Source organism: Neoarius graeffei, chromosome 14 (genome assembly GCF_027579695.1).
Source record: "Neoarius graeffei isolate fNeoGra1 chromosome 14, fNeoGra1.pri, whole genome shotgun sequence".
Taxonomy (NCBI): Eukaryota; Metazoa; Chordata; class Actinopteri; order Siluriformes; family Ariidae; genus Neoarius; species Neoarius graeffei.
The window spans coordinates 41,270,305-41,291,838 of NC_083582.1; the positions used below are offsets into that span (position 1 = coordinate 41,270,305).

General features: G+C 44.0%; 1 protein-coding gene across 2 annotated transcripts in view; it reads right to left on the reverse strand.

Moving 5' to 3' along the window:
• Positions 1 to 17,580, reverse strand: part of zc3h7bb (zinc finger CCCH-type containing 7Bb) — a 33,921-nt gene extending 16,341 nt beyond the window's left edge. The window contains exons 1-16 of one of the 2 annotated variants that reach the window (XM_060939667.1): positions 17,491 to 17,580; positions 16,243 to 16,303; positions 15,012 to 15,048; positions 13,826 to 14,023; positions 13,486 to 13,644; positions 11,323 to 11,403; positions 11,170 to 11,229; positions 11,040 to 11,082; positions 10,703 to 10,935; positions 3,719 to 4,001; positions 2,723 to 2,781; positions 2,499 to 2,559; positions 2,210 to 2,371; positions 1,859 to 2,064; positions 1,649 to 1,749; positions 1,317 to 1,498 (exon numbers count right to left, since the gene is read on the reverse strand). In XM_060939667.1, the coding sequence (XP_060795650.1) occupies positions 1,317 to 1,498; positions 1,649 to 1,749; positions 1,859 to 2,064; positions 2,210 to 2,371; positions 2,499 to 2,559; positions 2,723 to 2,781; positions 3,719 to 4,001; positions 10,703 to 10,935; positions 11,040 to 11,082; positions 11,170 to 11,229; positions 11,323 to 11,403; positions 13,486 to 13,644; positions 13,826 to 14,023; positions 15,012 to 15,048; positions 16,243 to 16,301 (1,924 nt within the window). In that variant the 5' untranslated portion in view covers positions 16,302 to 16,303; positions 17,491 to 17,580. Of the gene's footprint in view, positions 1 to 1,316; positions 1,499 to 1,648; positions 1,750 to 1,858; positions 2,065 to 2,209; positions 2,372 to 2,498; positions 2,599 to 2,722; positions 2,782 to 3,718; positions 4,002 to 10,702; positions 10,936 to 11,039; positions 11,083 to 11,169; positions 11,230 to 11,322; positions 11,404 to 13,485; positions 13,645 to 13,825; positions 14,024 to 15,011; positions 15,049 to 16,242; positions 16,304 to 17,490 lie in introns of both variants that reach the window. The other variant, XM_060939666.1, reaches the window with a different exon arrangement.
• Positions 17,581 to 21,534: the final 3,954 nt, after the last annotated feature.

Consider the following 21,534-nt stretch of genomic DNA (forward strand, 5'->3'; position numbering starts at 1 on the left):
CGGAAATCCGTGGAGAACTGACAGAGGAATTACGATATTTTAAGTTCGTTTCTTAAGACAAGGATTTTTTTTAAGATGTTACCTTGTTGACAGTTTCGGCGGGAATCTTCCGCCTTCTTCAAAACAGTCACCAGATGTCGAGTGGTGACGTGCCTTATCAGCTGATGTTACGCTACGGAGGCGTGAACGTCCCGCCCAATTTGACAGGTAGTTCACGCCTCCTGCTGTCAGGTCGCTCCCCCAGGACTGCGCTCCAGGTGTGTGACAGCGCGTACGCTCCCTCATCCCGGCTCATCGTCCTCTGCGCCCGCTTGCGTATCTCCACTGCCTCTAAAATCCAACGCTGGTATCTATTTTCTTCGTTGGATTTTAGAGGCAGTGGAGATATGCAAGCGGGCGCAGAGGACGATGAGCCGGGATGAGGGAGCGTACGCGCTGTCACACACCTGGAGCGCAGTCCTGGGGGAGCGACCTGACAGCAGGAGGCGTGAACTACCTGTCAAATTGGGCGGGACGTTCACGCCTCCGTAGCGTAACATCAGCTGATAAGGCACGTCACCACTCGACATCTGGTGACTGTTTTGAAGAAGGCGGAAGATTCCCGCCGAAACTGTCAACAAGGTAACATCTTAAAAAATCCTTGTCTTAAGAAACGAACTTAAAATAGCTTTAATAGTTAGACATAATGAACTTCCACTACATAGAGGAATTACGATTCAATTGAATTGTGGATGACGGACGCCACGGCAGGAGCTCGTCGGCCTTAAGGCCAGAGGAGCTAATCATTCAATTATGATGGAGGGGGGGAAAAGCCACTATATTTCATGAAGGACAGACTGGTCTGTTTGTGCATAGCCATAATTAAATGCCCAATTGACAGAAGATTTAGTGCAATATTATTAAAATGTTTATTGGCAAAGAAGTGAATCAAAATTTCCACTTCTGCATTTCAGCCTTTACACTCTGATCATTCACTGACTTTAATTTTAAAAAAAAAATTTATCTAAATAAATAAATAAGCAAGCAAGCCACCACACCCCCTCCACTTCTGTTTTTCAGGCTTTACTCCGATTATTTCGCTCTCCCAATTGAACTTCTACAGAGCTTTTTGGGCGTCACTACATGCAAACGAGTTGTTTCGGGACGATGCTTTGCAAGTTACCGGTGACCAACATATGCACAAGAGATCAGCCTTTCTAAAACGTTTCTAAAATGTGGCAGAAATGTGTGTGTTTGGTTCAGCTTACGCAAATATTTATTCAACTATTGATAAACGAGGCCTAATATGAGCAAGTTGGTATTTGTGTATTTTGTACCTGTGTCCTGTTGCAGCACCCAGCATTTGAGCTCAATAACTGAATGAGCAAAAGAACAGCTGTCTTCCCTCTGGCAGCCGTAGCGCACCTCATGGCGGCATACATCAAACTGGCATAGTGGATGGAGCGGACGAATCTTACTGTAGCGCACATTGGCTGAGCGTACCACATGCACCAGGCACCTGCCACACCACATGCAACACACAAATGGATTAGTGGGGTCAAAAAGTAATGCAGTTTACCAAAATCATCTAATTTAAGAATTAGACTTATGAGAGTGCAGGGAAAAAAGAAAAAAAAAAAAAAAAAAAACAAGCAGAGGCGCAGCTTACTTGTTATCATCAAAAGGATGCTTTGCAGTCAGGTTGGAGCAGACACCTAGATTCTCTTTGCTGCGCTTGCTGATAATACGAGGCTTACTGTCAAAACATTCCTACAATAAAGCAGGGACAGAAGGAGGACCTGATCTCAGTTTCAGGTAAACCTCTATATACAAAACTAGCTTTTAAATGTATGAGTTTTGTGGCGTGGTGTTAAACTACCTCACAGAGGAACATGAACATGCCCATATGAATCTGCAACAAGCGAGTGACACTAAGTGCTCGTCTCTCATTTGTGCCCAGCGGGTCGAATAAGAGCTCTCGACTTAAAGCTCCTTTCCTCTCCTGGGTCCATACATCTATCTCCTCCTGGCAATAAGCGAACGTGCAGTTTTCTCCATACTGGCACTCCTGACGCTCCTGCACTTCTGCATAGAGAGGCGCAAAAGCATCAGCAAACTGATACAAAAATCAACTGGACTCCTCTTTTTTTTTTGTGGAAAAGTAAATGACATTCACGATCGTGTTAATGTAAATCAGGCCTGTTAAGACAACTGCAGTACAATGGAATACCTTTGCAAAGAACAAATGCTCCAAGGAAGTTATTGCGGGCAGGGCGAGGTCTTATCCTCTTCCAAGTGGTGTCTTCAGATGATTTGAGGCGACAGAGCAACACATCTCTTTTACAACGATGAGCTGCTTCGGGCTGATACTTGTAATCCATGACTCTAGGACCTATATTAGAAGCAAATATCAAACTTTGCTTGTTAAATGGAATGCAGATCTAGTACATTGAATATAAATGCAATAACAGACATGTGTCTCTCTCTCTCTCTCTCTTTTTCTCACACACACACAGTACCTATGCGACTATAGCAGGCATGACAGGCCTGTCTGAACTCATGGGTGGCAGCCAGTGGATTCTGGGACAAGAGGGAAAGGTTGGTAGCAGCTGAGCCATTCTACAGGGATCATTAATCAAAAACAGTTTGTTGGACAAAAAAATATACTCAATCAAAAAATTAAACACAGATGAGCAGCTGTCTCGGAGGATAAACAGTGACTGAAATGACAACGTGGGCTTACTGAGTGAATGGTACTATGGTTCCGTAATCCAGAGAAGACACTACTAGGGACTCTTCCTCCTGAGTTTATCAAGAGGAAATAAGCAAAATGAAAGGAAAGCATTATTCAAATATTTAAACAAGCTAAAAACGGAATGAAAGGATCTGATATTAAATATCAGTGCAGACTAAACTAGAATGCTGGATTTGACATCAGTTCTACTGATGCATTTTATGCTGCGTGTGTGTACAATGTCAGCAAACGTAACGCAGATCATGCACAAACACAGGACACTTGTCTTAAACGTGCCATCATAATGACCGCTACGTCTTATGGTGATGATACACGGGGCAACTTTTTGGGCAATGTTGCCGAGCAATGTTGCTGGCAACGGGCAACTAGGTGAGACACAGGGCAACTTTTCAGGGCAACTAACAATGGGCAACAACAGTTAGCAACGGCAGTTTACAGTTAGCTAAAAAAAATAAAAATAAAAATCGATGTCTTAATTTTTGCTGTGACCATTTAATCAAGCTGTCTGTTGTTTTTTAGAGCTTTGGTGAGGTAAATTCCTCCATATAGAATATTAAAATAACTTACCGGCGTAAAAACAGATGAGGAGTCTCTCCATCTCTTCACTCCACCGACACTGAGCGGCCGCCATATTTGTTTGAAATTTCTGATCCGAACCTCACCGGAGGTCACATGACTCGATACTCGCGTTCTGATTGGCTTATCTCAAAACGTTGCCAGAGATTATCAAAACCATTCAGAAAGAAACAATGTTGCCCAATCTCAATAGAAAAGATTCAAAACGCAATTGCCCAGCAACATTGCTCGGCAACATTGCCCAAAAAGTTGCCCCGTGTATCATCACCATCAGTAACAGAAGCGCGCAGGGACTCGGCTCAGATACCGAGAGTCAGTACTGGATCAGCCAATACGCAAAGCTCTGATAACAGTATAACAAAAAGGGGACTCTGTGCATTCCTACAGCTAACACAGTTATAATATTACCTGGATATGTATATTCAGAAAGAGAGTCAAGTCCTTGCGTGCTGAGTGATTCAGCTCTGGCCCTCCCAACAGCGTCTCCAGCCCCAGCGGTGAAAGGGAGGACAGACTCCATGGCTTGTGAGCTCTCACTCTGGCCAAGTGCAGAAAAAGTGTCCAGCTGAGTGAGGGGGCTGATGGTGGTGCCAAAATAAGGGGGAGTAGGTAGGGATGAAGAGGCGTAGGTCGTACGCAACCCGACAGCTGTGTTGGGAAGGTTAGTAGGAATGGCACCTTGAACAGGGGTCTAATGAAGAGATGGAGAAAGAAAACAAGCGATTTTGTCAATTAAAACAATAAACGGTTGATGCCAATTACAATCCCAGATTAGAAAAAGGGTGAGGACCGTATGCTGAAATCAGAATTAAACTGAAAACAATGATTTGTAAATAATCTGACTTGTATTGCACTCAAAACTCGATGTTTTGCCGCATGAACTGTATTGCTTTTTCAAAATAAACATTTCAATTTTGATTCCTGCAACACGTTTCAAAAAAAGTTGGGACGGTAAAGCATTTACCACTTTGTAACGTTGCCATTCCTTCTCACTTAAGGAATGGCAACATTACAAAGTTAGGTAATGTTATACAAACTTTATACAAACACTTAAAAGATGTTTAGGGACTGAAGACACCAAGTGATGAAGTGTTATTTTGTCCCATTCTTCCTGCAAACAGGTCTTAAGGTGTACAACAGTACAGGGTCGTCGTCGTCCTATTTTTCATTTCAAAATCTGCTACACATTCTCTATTGGGGGACAGACACCCTCTTCTTCCACAGCCATGCCTTTGTGTAGAATGTGGTTTTGCGTTGTCTTGTTGAAATATCCCTGAAAAAGGTGTCATCTTGAAGGCAGCATGTGTTGTTTCATAATCTCAATGTACTTTTTTGCATTAATGCTGCCATCACAGAAGTGCAAGTTACCTTTACCAAGGACGCTGACACAACCCCGTACTATGACAGACCCCAACTTTTGGACTTGCTGCTGATGGTCCTTTTCGCCTTTGGGCCGTCCATTTCTTACGAAAAGACCTGGAATACTGATCTGTCTGACCACAATACACGTTTCCACCATGTGATGGTCCACCCCAGACATTTCTGAGCACAGAGAAGTTGACGGCGCTTCAGGACACAGTTGAGAGACGGTGCAAAAAACAGAATCCTTAAAGTTTTAATTTGGTATTTGTAGATCTAATTCCATACTGTAGCGCTGGACAAAGGTTTGCCAAAGTAATCTCGAGTCCATGTGGTTATATAGGGTACAGATGAATGATGGTTCTTGATGCAGGGCCGTCTGAGGGATCAGAGATCAGTGTTCAAGCTTAGACTTGTGCCCTAACCCTTTACGCACCAAAATTCCTCCAGATTCCATAAGTTGTTTAATGCAGGGGTCTTCAACTAAAATTGCAAGCAGTCCAGGAAAAAAAAAAAATTATATATATATATCAGCCCTCCTCCCCTTCTGGGGTCCGGATCGTCAGATACATACAAATACGGGTTCATGCTTCTTTTTTTTTTTTAACATTTTTATTGCATGAAGTTGCTTTTGTAACAATATTGAGGTATTTCACCTGACGTCACAGGGTCACGTGACGCCCCGGTGTCCGCCATTTTGAAGGTCAAGCTAGCTAATGTCAACAACATAGTAGCTAGTATGTTACTGTAGCAATGTTTACGTTCAGTCATTTGGATGACTGTTAAAACCTTTCAGTCTCAAGTTTTTCCTTTACTGTATTTACTAGTTTACTGTAATTATGATCCGGCAGCTATTTACACCGGATCCAGTGTAAATAGCTGCCGGAGCACGCTCCGGCTTGCTCCCCCTCAAATTAAGCAGCGCGCTCCGGCTTGCTCCCGGAGTGCTCCGGCCAAGGTTCCGGAGCACGCTCCGGCTTGCTCACCCTCAAATTAAGCAGCACACTCCTGCTTGCTCCCGGAGTGCTCCGGCCGAGGTTCCGGAGCACGCTCCGGCTTGCTCCCCCTCAAATTAAGCAGCATGCTCCGGCTTGCTCCCGGAGTGCTCCGGCCGAGGTTCCGGAGCGCGCTCCGGCTTGCTCCCCCTCAAATTAAGCAGCGCGCTCCGGCTTGCTCCCGGAGTGCTCCGGCCAAGGTTCCGGAGCACGCTCCGGCTTGCTCACCCTCAAATTAAGCAGCACACTCCTGCTTGCTCCCGGAGTGCTCCGGCCGAGGTTCCGGAGCGCGCTCCGGCTTGCTCCCCCTCAAATTAAGCAGCACGCTCCTGCTTGCTCCCGGAGTGCTCCGGCCGAGGTTCCGGAGCACGCTCCGGCTTGCTCCCCCTCAAATTAAGCAGCATGCTCCGGCTTGCTCCCGGAGTGCTCCGGCCGAGGTTCCGGAGCGCGCTCCGGCTTGCTCCCCCTCAAATTAAGCAGCGCGCTCCGGCTTGCTCCCGGAGCACGCTGCTTAATTTGAGGGGGAGCAAGCCGGAGTGCGCTCCAGCAGCTATTTACACTGGATCCGGTGTAAATAGCTGCCAGATCATAATTACAGTAAACTAGTAAATACAGTAAAGGAAAAACTTGAGACTGAAAGGTTTTAACAGTCATCCAAATGACTGAACGTAAACATTGCTACAGTAACATACTAGCTACTATGTTGTTGACATTAGCTAGTGCTAACAGCTAGCTGCTACTGCACTGCTACAACACAGACACCGACCCTAATAATACAGTTCTCGGTCATTGCCTGGTAACAGCAAATTTATAACGGGCCATGTCTCAACAGACTAAGAAGTTATTTCAATGACATTTAATAACATTTTGTTTATCCTGAGGACCGAAAGTAAATGAAAATGCGAACAAACCTTAGCTGTAATAAGATGGCGACCACCGGCTCCAGGGACGACCCGCTGATGTAGGCATGTTACCCAGCCTGACACAAAATATTTGTAGGCATCCAAACTCTTATACGCTTTCAGATCAATACCTGTGTATGGCGATGGGTTCTTAACGACATAGGTATACAGATCATGTGGGCCGAAGTCAGGTAAAGACGAGGGCTTCGTGTACTTCCGTACGTCAGTGAACAATCCTGGTGGAAGCAGGTAAACATCGTTCTCTAAGCCTGCTAACCTCAATTTTTGCAAATACCTCTCCCTCTGCTCGCCCTGTAAATGCCCTACGTCGCTGGATAGTGAAGGTGTTTTCTGCATCTCGCTCCTTTTTCTTTTATGTTTTTCGTTTGTCGCCTTCCTCGCATTCAAACTGATTCGAGCCGTGACGTCCAAAATGGCAGCTTAACGATGCATCACATGACTTGGTCACGTGGGTGAAAAACCTCAATAAAAAAATTCTAACACAAACTGGCAAAAATACAACACCTATGCTGCACAAAAATGAAACAAAAGGCAATAAACAGATGCAACGTCCCCAAAGGAAAACATATAAAGTGCTCTTTTAGGTTGAACTGAGCTGAACAACCAAATTTCAGGGAAGCTCAGAGATGCAATCAAGGCCATTTTGAGCTACTTTTTGAGGAAAATAAATGCAGGGTTTACTGTACAGTATATCCAAACTCTCTGGGGAAAAGGTTTGGCTAACTAAGAAGGATGTTCAGATAAAAGTGGTTCAGATAACGGAGCTTGTACTGCAAGTGTTTCAGTAGTTTCACCATGAAAAACAACAAAAGCCAGAGCAAAAGACAAATGATTTATCTATAGGTCTTTCAATAACAACAAAATCAATATTGTATTGACTTCCTGAACCATGCACCAGTCTAATACTGGACTGAATAAAGTCGATACTGAAAGATGCCCATCCATACAACATTTAATTAAACTGAACATGCTGAAGTTACTTAGATGATTTGTCGTATGTAGCCGACTTTGCTTTCTCCAGTGTACTTCTGTTGTATGATGCTTCACTTCACACCTGACACTAGTTTGAGAGAAAAACTTGAAAGTTTCAGTTCTGGAACATGACCGACAAAGACAGTTCGCTTCCAGGAAGACGACGACGCATCACTACTGCGCATTTCTGAGCACTGCATTTAACACGCGCTGTGACTGGCCGAGGACCGCGAGTTGACCTAGTGGTTAGCGTGTCCGCCTCCCGGTCGGGTCATACCAAAGACGATCATAAAAATGGTACCTACTGCCATCTGGCAAGACACGCTGCAATACAGATGTGAGTGGGGAATCAAACTCTCGCGGTTACCAGAGGACTAGCCCCCCACTGTAACCCTAGCTATGTAATAGGCGAGAGGCCGAGGGCTACGGAAACGGAGATCAGGACGACCCTATGCGCCACATGGCGTGGGAAGGGACTTTGACTTTGTGACTGGCCGAGAGCATGAATCAGGTCAACTCTCAACCAGCGCAGCTAATAAAGATACGGACATTTTCAGGTTTACGCGTCGCACCGTAATTGTGCTTCAAATCCATAGCTGCTACACCCAAATCATGCATGTAAGCATCTCTGGGAATGGGGTCAGTGCCATTCTCAAACAGGCTCTTGAACGGTATTTGGTCTTAATAAAGTGTTGAGAATGCTGATTCGTAACTGTAAATGGAGCCAAACATTGTCAAGATGCGTACTGCCACTTGTACCCCTTTTCCACCAAATCAGTTCCAGGGCTGGTTCGGGGCCAGTGCTGGTTCACAACTCGTTCAACTTGCGAGCCAGCTGAGAACCAGTTTGCTTTTCCATAGCTCGCGGTGCTAAGGGGAGCCACGTCATTACGTCGCTGTATACGTCAGTTACGTCGCTACGTTTGCATAAACCTTGGCGCGAATATCGAAGCAAAAACAACACGGAAGAAGCAGCAACAACAACAATAATAATGGATGACTTCGCGTTTGTACAGCTGCTGCTTCTCGTCGCTTAAAAATGGCGATCTTTCACAGTCTTGTTATTGGTCTTAACAACTCCGCCCCCCCACTGACGTAAGCAGTTCTTTCCTCTGGCCCAGCAGAGAGTTGGTGCTAGCCTGGAACTGGTTTTTCTGGCCCCAGAGCCAGTTCTTTGTCAGTGGAAACAGAAAACCCGGTTCCAAACTAAGCACTGGCCCCGAACCAGCCCTGGAACTGATTTGGTGGAAAAGGGGCATTACTGGGCTTTAAGCTAATTTATTTTCCATGTCCTCAGGTCAGACTGCTGCAGGTAAGAGTCTTCAAAGTGTGTGTGTTTAGTTTGTAAATTACATTTCAAATTGCCACTTTTGACAACCGCAACAGACTCCGAGCAAATGAGACACACCGGTCTCATTGATCTCATTGCAGGAAGAATAAATGCATACTTCTCTGTCCACTCTGCACAGAAGCCCCGGTTTTCAGTATCAACTTTCCTAATTTTTAAATAATACCATATTTTGCCTACACCTCCGTGCTTCTCTCTACCTAGCAACATATACAGTACAAGATAGCAACACATAGGACTCAGACCGCTTGACTGGGCTGGCATCGTTATGCCTGATTAAAAGTCCGCTGCCGATTTTTTTTTGAGTGAAGAAGCGTCACGATCTGGATGGAAGCCTCTCGCGGTCCGGATTTGGACTGGAGTCCACCAGTTGGCGACTCCTAGTTTAATGATATGCACCGTAGAGGGTGAAATATACAAAAGGAATTTGATCTTTGAGGAACATTGTTTTTAAACATTTCAATACATTTTCTGATGCATTTGTTGACAAACTGGAGATCCTCTGTCCATCTTTGTTCCTCAAAGATACGGCTTTTCCTGGATATCAATTTTGTACCAAATCGTGATTACAATCACCTGCTTCAAATCACATCATTATTTAACTGTTTTACTGCATTACCAGCACTAAATTGCTCCCATTCCAACTTTTTTTTTTTTAAATGTGCTGCAGGCATGGATGTATATGAACAAATGAAATGAAGATAAAGAAATTGACCAGACAAAACATGAAATATCTTGCACTACGTTCACACTGCAGGCTGAAGTGAGTCAAATCCGATTTTTTCGCCCATATGTGACCTGTATCCAATCTTTTATTGACAATATGAACGACACAGATCCGATTTTTTCAAATCCGACCCAGGCCGTTTGGATATGTGGTCCTAATTCTAATTCCGATTCCTATTTGATCTTTTCATATGCGACTTCAGTCTGAACCGCCAGGTCGCATTCATCCGACTTACACGTCATCAACAAGCCACAAACGTCACTATTCTGCGCTGAAGTAGGCGGCGGGTCTCTCAAAAAAAGTTACAACAACATGGCGCATGACATCAATGCGACTCCGCACCCACACGTTCCTTTGAACGGAGGTTGCAGTCACTACCCCGCAGAACGCCTGAGCCAAAACCCTTGCCCTCTTCCTTCTCAACCTCCTCCTTAACATCAGGCTATTGTGCATGTTCTGGCTCCGTCGCAACAACAACCGCATCATCGCCAGGTACTCCATGCTGGCTACTGTCATACACAGGAAACTTTAGGTTACTTCCGTAAACACTGGCCATGCTCACTGCGTGTGACGTCGTTGTATCCTGCAATGCGCATGCGGAACACTTTTAGGTCGCTTTTCGTTCATACTGAGGATCACATACAAGTCGCATACATTTGTTAATGTGAACGACCTCACAAAAAAAAACGGATTTCACAAAAAAATCGGAACTGAGCATTAAGCCTTGCAGTGTGAACGTAGTGTTGGGTTCATGCTGTCTGCAATGAAATGCAAGTAAATTTAGAAATCCCTGCTCTTTTTTTTTTTTGCATTTTCCATACTTCCAACTTTTTCTGATTTGGGGTTGTAGAACAGAATACATTTATTTCTAGAACATAATTTTACATACCAGCTTATTTCTGTTTTGTGAAGCTCAGGTCTAACTGCAATACACCTCAGAAACATACCTAACTACATATGTATGTGACCAGAAAGGCTCAAAAACGTTTGCATTTGGTAGTCGTCAATACAGTGGTTTGTTAAAAATTGTTCAGCTCTATGATTCTAAAGTGCTGATCATGGACTCACCACGCTGACCTCGGCTCCTTTTTCCAGTAGACTGTCCAGATTCGTATTAATCACACATTCACCCACGTCCTCAGACACTGGCACAGAATACTGCACCTGCCCTGTGGGCCCCTGACTCGGGCTCTCAGGTGTGTCCTGGGGAACTACGGGACTCAACGAGGGTATTGCAGGGTCATCACTGACAGGAATTGGGGTGGCCAAAGGTGCAGGGATGCACTGGGCATTTGACAAATCTGGACAGAATCCAAAATCAGGGTCAAACTCACTCAACTATGCAATCATTCAAAAATGAACATCTAAAAGCAAGTCAACAGAGTATCGTAAAATGCAGCTGTACCTGGCCCAATATCTGTCAGCGACTCAAGACCATTTGAGGATGTCTGAAGAAAGAGTCAGTAAAAAAAATTTTGGATAAAATGTTGTTACACAAAATGTCTACAATGAAGCAGACAGAAGCCTATACTTACCTCCCCTGCAGAAGGTGCAGTTTCCCCATTACTTGCTGGGCCAGATGTTGTGGATTCAACCTAAAGGTTATAAAAACAATACATACTGGTTACAAGCTTCCTCTCATTCATTTTCCCAGAAATACCATACAGAAATGAGCGTACATTACATACCTGAGGACTAACATAAGCTTTGCGGATTTTTAGACCAAGTTTATTGGCCAGGTCCTTAGCCAGCTCACTGACTTGTCTGTCCTGTATTGAGATTGAAAGAATAAATAGTGGAATACTTGACCCTCATAACACAAAGTCATGTTTAATTAATACAATCAAATATTGTACTGATTAACGCAAAGGCAATGACTTTTTCTGCAGTTTTTTTTGTACACTGATGCAAATTACGGCTTCTGAGAGGGACGTAATAAAACGGCGTATTGTAGCTCAAGAAAAGCATTTTCACCGTTGATTCAATTAAGGCGAAAGAAATCACAGCAGCAATTGGGAAGTTCATAGCTACAGACAAGATACTACTCAGTGGTGGTGAACACAGGATTCAAAAATGCTACAAAGCACTAGGTCAGTGAAGGCTTGGCTAGAGAGCTAATGCTCTCCCCCATCACACGACAGATACCAACCAGGGAAGGTGAGGGAAACCAAGCGCTTCTACGGAGACATGAGAAGGCAAGTACCACGTTTTCTCAAATCTGTTCATCACAAGGAAGCATACCATACATGGAAGAAAGAGCTAATTTTTTTTCACATACGTTCACAGACAGCCACTACTGTCCAGAGGTAGGTTTCCCAAAAGCATCGTAGCACAATGATGCTCGCGCTACCATTTAACGATCATCACTATGAACACACACTCTCCTAGTTAAGATGCTCTTAGTGTTAAGAGGCTTTTGGGAAACCCACCCCAGGCCTTTACCTGAAGCAATATTTAGATACAGCCCGATAATGTATTAAAAATATGACTAGAACACTAAACTGTTCACGTATACAACTAAATCTGAATAAAACAGTTGATGAGTGCTCCGACAGCACAATATCCCCCGCTGGCAACTATGCCAGAACTCTGATAAAATGCGACTGAACTGAACAAAATTGCAATATGCGTATTACGGACATATAACAAAGAATCCTGCCAAGTTTCGTGAAATTCATCCAAAAATTGTGAGAGGAGTTGATGTCAGAAGGCAAGCACACCTTCATGAAAGTACAAGGTCGTTAATCAATGGCCACAACTCTGGTAAAATGCGACCGAATTAAACAAAATAATATGCATACTAATGACATAATGCCTTTTGCCAAGTTGGTCAAATTCCTCCAAAAATTGTGAGAGGAGTCGATTTCAAAAGGAAAAAACACTCATGAAATTGTCAAAGTATAATTTTGCTAATCAAGGGTTGTAACTCCGGTAAAATGTGACTAAATTTAACGAAATTACAGTATGCGTACTACCGACATGTAACAAAGAATCCTGCCAAGTTTTTTGAAATTCCTGCAAAAATTGTGAGAGGAGTTGATTTCAGAGGGTGAGCACCCTTCCCGGGATGGACGGACGGACGGACATCGCCACAACATAATCCCTCTTTGGACCTTTTGGCCAGCGGGGGATTAAAAAAAAAAAATTTGACTGAAGCCAACCCAACTGAAATTTGAAACTGATCATAGTGGATAATCCATTTAATAACGCACTTATTTGCTTCTTTGATGATGCACTCTGGCGGCACGGTGGTGTAGTGGTTAGCGCTGTTGCCTCACAGCAAGAAGGTCTGGGTTCGAGCCCCAGGGCCGGCGAGGGCCTTTCTGTGCGGAGTTTGCATGTTCTCCCCGTGTCCGCGTGGGTTTCCTCCGGGTGCTCCGGTTTCCCCCACAGTCCAAAGACATGCAGGTTAGGTTAACTGGTGACTCTAAATTGAGCGTAGGTGTGAATGTGAGTGGTTGTTTGTGTCTATGTGTCAGCCCTGTGATGACCTGGCGACTTGTCCAGGGTGTACCCCGCCTTTCGCCCATAGTCAGCTGGGATAGGCTCCAGTTTGCCTGCGACCCTATAGAAGGATAAAGCGGCTAGAGATAATGAGATGAGATGATGCACTCTGGCCTACAAAAACAGTCCTGTGAGGGGACATGCATGCTACATGGCTAGCTTCTCATTATGGTAATGTTGCTGGCATGTCTATACATTTTGTCTGATTTACATGTACTATATGCCTGTACATGGAAATTTTCAACAGTGTCTGCTTCGGGTGCATATAAACAGTTCATCTGCAATCTGCAACTGGAATGAATTCATTTGGATTCACAAAAATGCCAACAAAGGCAGGGTGGACTTACATGAGGGGCAGTGAGCAAGCACCCCGTGCCACACTCATAGGCCTCTCTGAATCGACCCAGCTCTCTCAGGCACAGTGCCTTCCTGTAGAGTGCTCTCCGGTTGCCCTCACACACAGCTAGTGCGTAATCACAGTCCTGCACCCCTTGCTCATACTCTTCCTGAACAAATACAAGAACAGAAACCAAAGAGAATCAATTTCAATCAGAGCATGAGCTCCACTCAAAAGCAGACATACACAACTTTTTTCACTAGCAACGTTAAGGGTGGATTTAATTGGTCATCAACTTTCAGTGGAAAGAACACGATTGGAAGAAAGAACATGAACACACCACCACTTACAAGGCTATAGTGTGCAGATGCTCTGTTCACATAAAGACTTTCAAGCAGTTCTGGAGGAATGACCAGTGCTTCAGACTGGGCATATCGAGCTACGTTCACACCTTCACTGTAGTGTGCAGCTGCCTGCCTCCAATCTCCATCACGAAATACTGCGTTACCTTCATCCAACAGGTTACACACTAACTGAGTCAAAAATGCCTGCAAGGTAGAAAACATGGGATTATTACTCAAAATGACTAAACATGTTAGCTCATAGGGCTGCACGATATCAGAAAAATATGCGATATTCAATAACATGACTGAATATCTCGATATCGATATGTATCACGATAATTAAATATATAATGTTTTTCTTACCTCTACTCGCCGTTCTGCCCTGTATCTAGCATTTAAAAAAAACACCCAATGCATCGCTTCCATTCCAACATTATTTTTTATTGGAAAAACATGGCTACACCTGCAATGGTGTCCATCAATCATCTTTAAATCTCTTAATTTTTGTGAGCGCAGCAGAAAATGTCTTAAGTTGAAGTAAACAAAAAACTGAAAACTACATTACATTAACATAAAGCATTCAAAATGGCAGTTTCAGCGGCTCCCGGGAGATGAAGGTGAGCGACACAGATTCACCATAAACTCAAACACAATCTGTTAATAACACATGCGGGTGAGAGAGCAGTGGTGTGTGTGTGAGTGAGCGAGCGGTAGTGTGTGTGTGAGAGAGAGAGAGGTTGTGTGTGAGAGAGCGCGGTTTTATGTTTTTATGCTGCTGTACATCAGTGTTTGTCCCAGTGAGCCGCCCCACCACTGTTTTACATGTCTTGCAAAGTACCCGAGTTTGCAGTACGTCATCCCTCCTGAATCCAAAGTACTTCCAAATAGCAGACGTGCATTTTTTTTGGAAACCAGTTCCTCCTCACACAAGTTTGTCTCAACACACTTGCTACCGCTTCCGCCATCACCACGAGGCTTTTACTTGTTTTGCAATAGGGGGCGGAGTTATCCCGCGGCGCTTGTTGACATTCAAATGTGATTGGACGGCACAGAAAAATGTGCCTTTTATCGAAATTTAAGTAATTTTTGCGGTATGTGTATCGCAAACTATGATATCGCAATATCGATACTTTTTCGATATATTGTGCAGCCCTATTAGCTCATACGCAGAAAAATAAGACGGCACACTGACCTCATAAGCTTCAGGATCAGGGAAAGGCAAAGATGACCTGCAGAACCATAAAACAAGATCATTAAGGGTCATAAATATGTGCATTAAGTGCACATAAATCTGCACTTTTGGAAATTAATACACATATGAACATAGGCATGTGTAATAGTTTGTATTATAAGATTAAGTGTAGCTTTAAGCAGGGCTGGGAGAAACAAATGAAGTGATTCTCGGAGAGGACATTTTTTTTGACAATTCAGAATCCACTACTTCCATAGTGCTTTTAAATATAAGGCTGTAAGCTTTGTGTTAGTTGTCTCGAATATTTATGTCCCAATATCTTGACCACATTTTAGGATGAAAATAATCATTTTAGATATGTTATTTTGTATTGAAAAATTAGCTGTCTCGGAGAGGACATTTTTTGGACACAATTACATACTAATTTGATCAAAAATAGTCTGAAAACTTACTGGCATTCAACATTAAAACTTAACTAGGTTTCCAATGATATGGAACCAAATATTTGTTTTATGGTATAAAGAATGATTTAGCACGGTGGCGTAGTGGTTAGCGCTGTCGCCTCACAGCAATAAAGTCCGGGTTCGAGCCCCGTGGCCAGCGAGGGCCTTTCTGTGCGGAGTTTGCATGTTCTCCCCGTGTCCGCGTGGGTTTCCTCCGGGTGCTCCGGTTTCCCCCACAGTCCAAAGACATGCAGGTTAGGTTAACTGGTGACTCTAAATTGACCGTAGGTGTGAATGTGAGTGTGAATGGTTGTCTGTGTCTATGTGTCAGCCCTGTGATGACCTGGCGACTTGTCCAGGGTGTACCCCGCCTTTCGCCCGTAGTCAGCTGGGATAGGCTTCAGCTTGCCTGCGACCCTGTAGAACAGGATAAAGCGGCTACGGATAATGAGATGAGATGAGAATGATTTAAGTGCATCCCTTTTGGAGCTACCTGTGGTCAAAAAAGCACTTTTTCTAAATGACAAGTAATTTTGCTAAATATGACATATATTGCCATACAGTCACCAAAAATAACGTTATCACCAAATTTTTTTTTGCATGGTAAATAGCGCGATCACAGGGCTACAATAAGCAACCAAGTTTATTTAGTCAAGCCTTTTGATATTGAAGATAATAAGTGTTAAATGTGATTTTTAGCTTGCGTACCCTGATTGTAAAACAACCCTTAAACAAATCTGTAATCTCTGGCATGCGGTAGGTAGCAAGGAAGAGGCAAAATGACATACTGAATGAATCCCAGGGCTTTCTCTATTTCCTCCTTGCGCTTCTGTCTTTCTGAATCCATTGCTACAAAAAAAAAAATTAGGAAGAACGTAACCTTTATTAGAACATTGCATCATTTACCAAACGTAACAGAAAAATGCACAAATAGAAATGTACTGTCTTAATTATCAACACATTTATTGATTATTGCAATCTGCATCTACAGACAACAGCTAGTAGTTACAAGTTTGTCGGTTTGGATATGTGGAACTTTCTAAATATTGGTTTCAAACTGAAGGAATGAAGTGTAACTACTTAAAAAGTTTTAATTTAAAAAAAAAAAAAAAAAATCTCATGACCTTAACTTTTAAAGCCAAGCAGTCTTTACAGCACATACACGAGATTCTTATCCAGCTATGGCTTTTCAGAAAAGCATTTAAAACCAACCAAAAAACGTCACAAATGCTTTGCTCGCTCGGTACAACTCACTTTAATGCGTTAAAAGATAAAATAAAAACAGAAAGGAAGTACCAATTGCCCTCACTAACAAGTTAACCTAAATAAATATATATAAATAAATAAAAACCCTTACTTCTGAAACAGCCATACACTACCTGACTGGCCGCAGCTAGTTATCTGTATAGTTAGCCTGCTAGCGCAATTAGCTGTAGTTACCTGTTAACTTTATAAGTATTTACTCAGCGCTGAGCGATAAACATTTCATTATTACAAATTAGCTAAGTAGTTTAAAACCCATATAGGTGAAAAGCCATTTAATTACCGAAATTAAAGTATTCGCTGTAATGAAATACTGCGTTATTTTTGTAATAAACTGGAGCTAGCTAGCAGGCTACATTCCCCGAGTGGGCCTCGAAAAAACACGGAGGGACTCGAACAACCATCTCATGCGTTCACTAGCGATCTGCGGTATTAAACACACTGCGTTACTGTCAACTCATACTAAAATACACATCTGAACGCACATATGACTATAAATCATAGTATTACTGTACAGTGTGTGTTATATGGTGTAGCATTAGCATGTTAGCGTCTGCTAGAAGTTGTGCACAGGAAATCATCAAAACTCCACATTCAACACCACCAGGCAGGATCATATACAATGCTGGTTTTCGTTATCCAGCTTAGCTACCCTCAATCAAACCAAATGAAAACGTATTATTATTATTATTAAGGCAGTAAATGATTTAAGCCACCAACCAGACAGGGTTAATGAAAACAGCGACGTGTTTTGTGCACATTAGCTCACCCACCGAGGGCAAATCGTGTTCACGTCCACGGTCTATTTTAACACACCAGTGAATCCCGTGTAAAAAAAAATTAATCTGGAAATAAATGGCGCAACTTTTGTATTTATTCTCCTGAAATCATCCTTTCCGAGTCTCCTGTAACCGAATGCAGACGGAACATGTGAGACTTCCCTGGCGATTTCTCCAAGTTGTGCCCAAGTTGAATTGGGCCGGTTCGTGCCGACGACGGGTCCTAAAGAGAGACGATTGCAGAGCATTCTGAAAGTACACAGTAGGGGACGCTGTTACAGAACCAGCGCGATGGTTTTATTATGAAGGAACAACATGACGCTATTGAGGTTTTTCACCCACGTGACCAAGTCATGTGATGCATCGTTAGGCTGCCATTTTGGACGTCACGGCTCGAATCGGTTTGAATGCGAGGAAGGCGACAAACGAAAAACATAAAAGAAAAAGGAGCGAGATGCAGAAAACACCTTCACTATCCAGCGACGTAGGGCATTTACAGGGCGAGCAGAGGGAGAGGGATTTGCAAAAATTGAGGTTAGCAGGCTTAGAGAACGACGTTTACCTGCTTCCACCAGGATTGTTCACTGACGTACGGAAGTACACGAAGCCCTCGTCTTTACCTGACTTCGGCCCACATGATCTGTATACCCATGTCGTTAAAAACCCATCGCCATACACAGGTATTGATCTGAAAGCGTATAAGAGTTTGGATGCCTACAAATATTTTGTGTCAGGCTGGGTAACATGCCTACATCAGCGGGTCGTCCCTGGAGCCGGTGGTCGCCATCTTATTACAGCTAAGGTTTGTTCACATTTTCATTTACTTTCGGTCCTCAGGATAAACAAAATGTTATTAAATGTCATTGAAATAACTTCTTAGTCTGTTGAGACATGGCCCGTTATAATTGCTGTTACCAGGCAATGACCAAGAACTGTATTATTAGGGTCGGTGTCTGTGTTGTAGCAGTGCACTAGCAGCTAGCTGTTAGCACTAGCTAATGTCAACAACATAGTAGCTAGTATGTTACTGTAGCAATGTTTACGTTCAGTCATTTGGATGACTGTTAAAACCTTTCAGTCTCAAGTTTTTCCTTTACTGTATTTACTTATGATCCGGCAGCTATTTACACCGGATCCAGTGTAAATAGCTGCCGGAGCGCGCTCCGGCTTGCTTCCCCTCAAATTAAGCAGCGCGCTCCGGCTTGCTCCCAGAGCACTCCGGGAGCAAGCCGGAGCGCGCTGCTTAATTTGAGGGGGAGCAAGCCGGAACGCACTCCGGAACCTCGGCCGGAGCACTCCGGGAGCAAGCTGGAGCGCGCTGCTTAATTTGAGGGGGAGCAAGCCGGAGCGCGCTGCTTAATTTGAGGGGGAGCGAGCCGGAGCGCACTCCGGAACCTCGGCCGGAGCACTCCGGGAGCAAGCTGGAGCGCGCTGCTTAATTTGAGGGGGAGCAAGCCGGAGCACGCTCTGGCAGCTATTTACACTGGATCCGGTGTAAATAGCTGCCGGATCATAATTACAGTAAACTAGTAAATACAGTAAAGGAAAAACTTGAGACTGAAAGGTTTTAACAGTCATCCAAATGACTGAACGTAAACGTTGCTACAGTAACATACTAGCTACTATGTTGTTGACATTAGCTAGCTTGACCTTCAAAATGGCGGACACCGGGGCGTCACGTGACCCTGTGACGTCAGGTGAAATACCTCAATTTACAGTGGCGTGCACAGATAGACATGAGGTGGTGCTCAAGCACCTGCCCCTCTGCCCTCTGTCCAAAAAAGTGCCCTTTTGAATTTTTTTTTTTACAGTTTACTGAGGCCAATGTCAACATGATCTTTTAGAAAAGCCGCGGCATTAAAAGCGTGTGTGAAAATAATGTCCCGATGTGTGCCCCCTCCGCACACACACTGGACCTCTGTCTCTCTTGCTCTGTCACGTGAACAAGCGTGCAGTGCATTCAATGTGAGGTTGCAGCAGCATAGCGTCCTGGAAGCCACGGCCTTGTCGTAACGCAGACAACACATCGGGCAGTCAGTCAGCTCTTCCCCTGCCCCACCAGCCAGGTAACACATGAATCGAGTGAAAATGTATTGTTTGCCCTCTAAGCCCAAGCTGTAATTATTTTGTCATGAAGTAGCCTGTCGCATACAGAAACAACTGCACATGGCAGCCTTTGCCAGCTTATTTGCTCACTTTCCATATGGAGAAACAAACTGAACAACATTTTAAATGTAGCCTAAACCATTGAGGCAACCCCACTCTCCATCAATTCCGACCTGTTTTTATAACATGATTAAGAATATCACGTTATGCTAGTATGCACGCCGTTATGCAAATAAAGGAGAGCTCCATTGAGCCCATTGAGTGTGTATATTTCGTTACAAATTTTAAGATGATCTCACGGAAATCTGTGAATAAACACAGTCTTGAGACTCAAGTCAGTGACGGGAAGATCAGACTTTCAGACTTTATCAGACTTTTTAAAGATGGAACTACAGAAAAATACCCAAAACTTTGATATGATTATGAACACAAGAGGAGGGTTAAATCTCAGACTTTTATAATAAGGTGTTCCACATGCGCAAAAAAGTGCCCTTTTATCCCCCCAGAGCACTTGCCCCCCAAAATGTCTGTGCACGCCACTGGCTATTTATGTCCATTGTGCACTTTTGAAGCCTTTTTGGGGTTGAAATGGGAGATGCTGGGAAGGCACAGTGGTGTAGTGGTTAGCACTATGGTTGCACAGCAAGAAGGTCCTGGGTTCAAGCTCAGTGGCCAGCGAGGGCCTTTCTGTGTGGAGTTTGCATGTTCTCCCCATGTCTGCATGGGTTTCTTCCAGGTGCTCCAGTTTCCCCCACAGTCCAAAGACATGCAGGTTAGGCTAATTGGTGGCTCTAAATTGATCGTAGGTGTGAGTGTGAATGGTTGTCTGTGTCAGCCCTGTGATAACCTGGCGACTTGTCCAGGGTGTACCCTGCCTCTCGCCCATAGTCAGCTGGTATAGGCTCCAGCTTGCCCGTGACCCTGTAGAACAGGATAAGCAGCTACAGATAGTGGATGGATGGATGGATGGATGGAACAACATGATGCCATTTACTTCCATTGTGCACTTTTGAAGCCTTTTTGGGGTTGAAATGGGAGATGCCAGGGAGGCACAGTGGTGTAGTCGTTAGCACTATGGTCTCACAGCAAGAAGGTTCTGGGTTCAAGCTCAGTGGCTGACGAGGGCCTTTCTGTGTGGAGTTTCCATGTTCTCCCTGTGTCTGTGTGGGTTTCCTCTGGGTGCTCCGGTTTCCCAGTCCAAAGACATGCAGGTTAGGTTAATTGGGGCTCTAAATTGACCATAGGTGTGAATGGTTGTGAAAAGCTGAGACAGGCCTAGCAAGTGGGCAGAAGATTAAGTGTGTGTGTGCTCTTGATAGATGCAGACAGCCTCGTAAGAGGCTGGCAACTGACAGGGTGAAAAAAAATGGAAGATGCCATCTTGCAAATCCATCCATCATCTGTAGACGCTTATCCTGTACAGGGTCGCAGGCAAGCTGGAGCCTATCCCAGCTGACTATGGGCGAGAGGCAGGGTACACCCTGGACAAGTCATCAGATCACATAGAGACAAACAGCCATTCAAACTCACACCTATGGTCAATTTAGAGTCACCAATTAGCCTAACCTGCAACACCTAACCGGAGCACCCAGAGGAAACCCACACAGACATGGGGAGAACATGCAAACTCCACACAGAAAGGCCCCCATTGGACACTGGGCTTGAACCCAGGACCTTCTTGCTGTGAGGCGACAGTGCTAACCACTACACCACCATGCCACCCCCATCTTGTGACTATTACAGTTAAAGTTAATCTCGCCACAGAGCCGCAGTTTCATACAGGTCAGTGGCGTTCAGCATATACACTGACACTTTTTTTGGTTTATATTAGAGACTGTTATGCTAATCAACATTTCAGTCATTTTCATGTTATGGTTAGGGTTAGGGGAAGGGTTGGGTCAGGGCAATGATATCACTTCCTGAATGGTAACA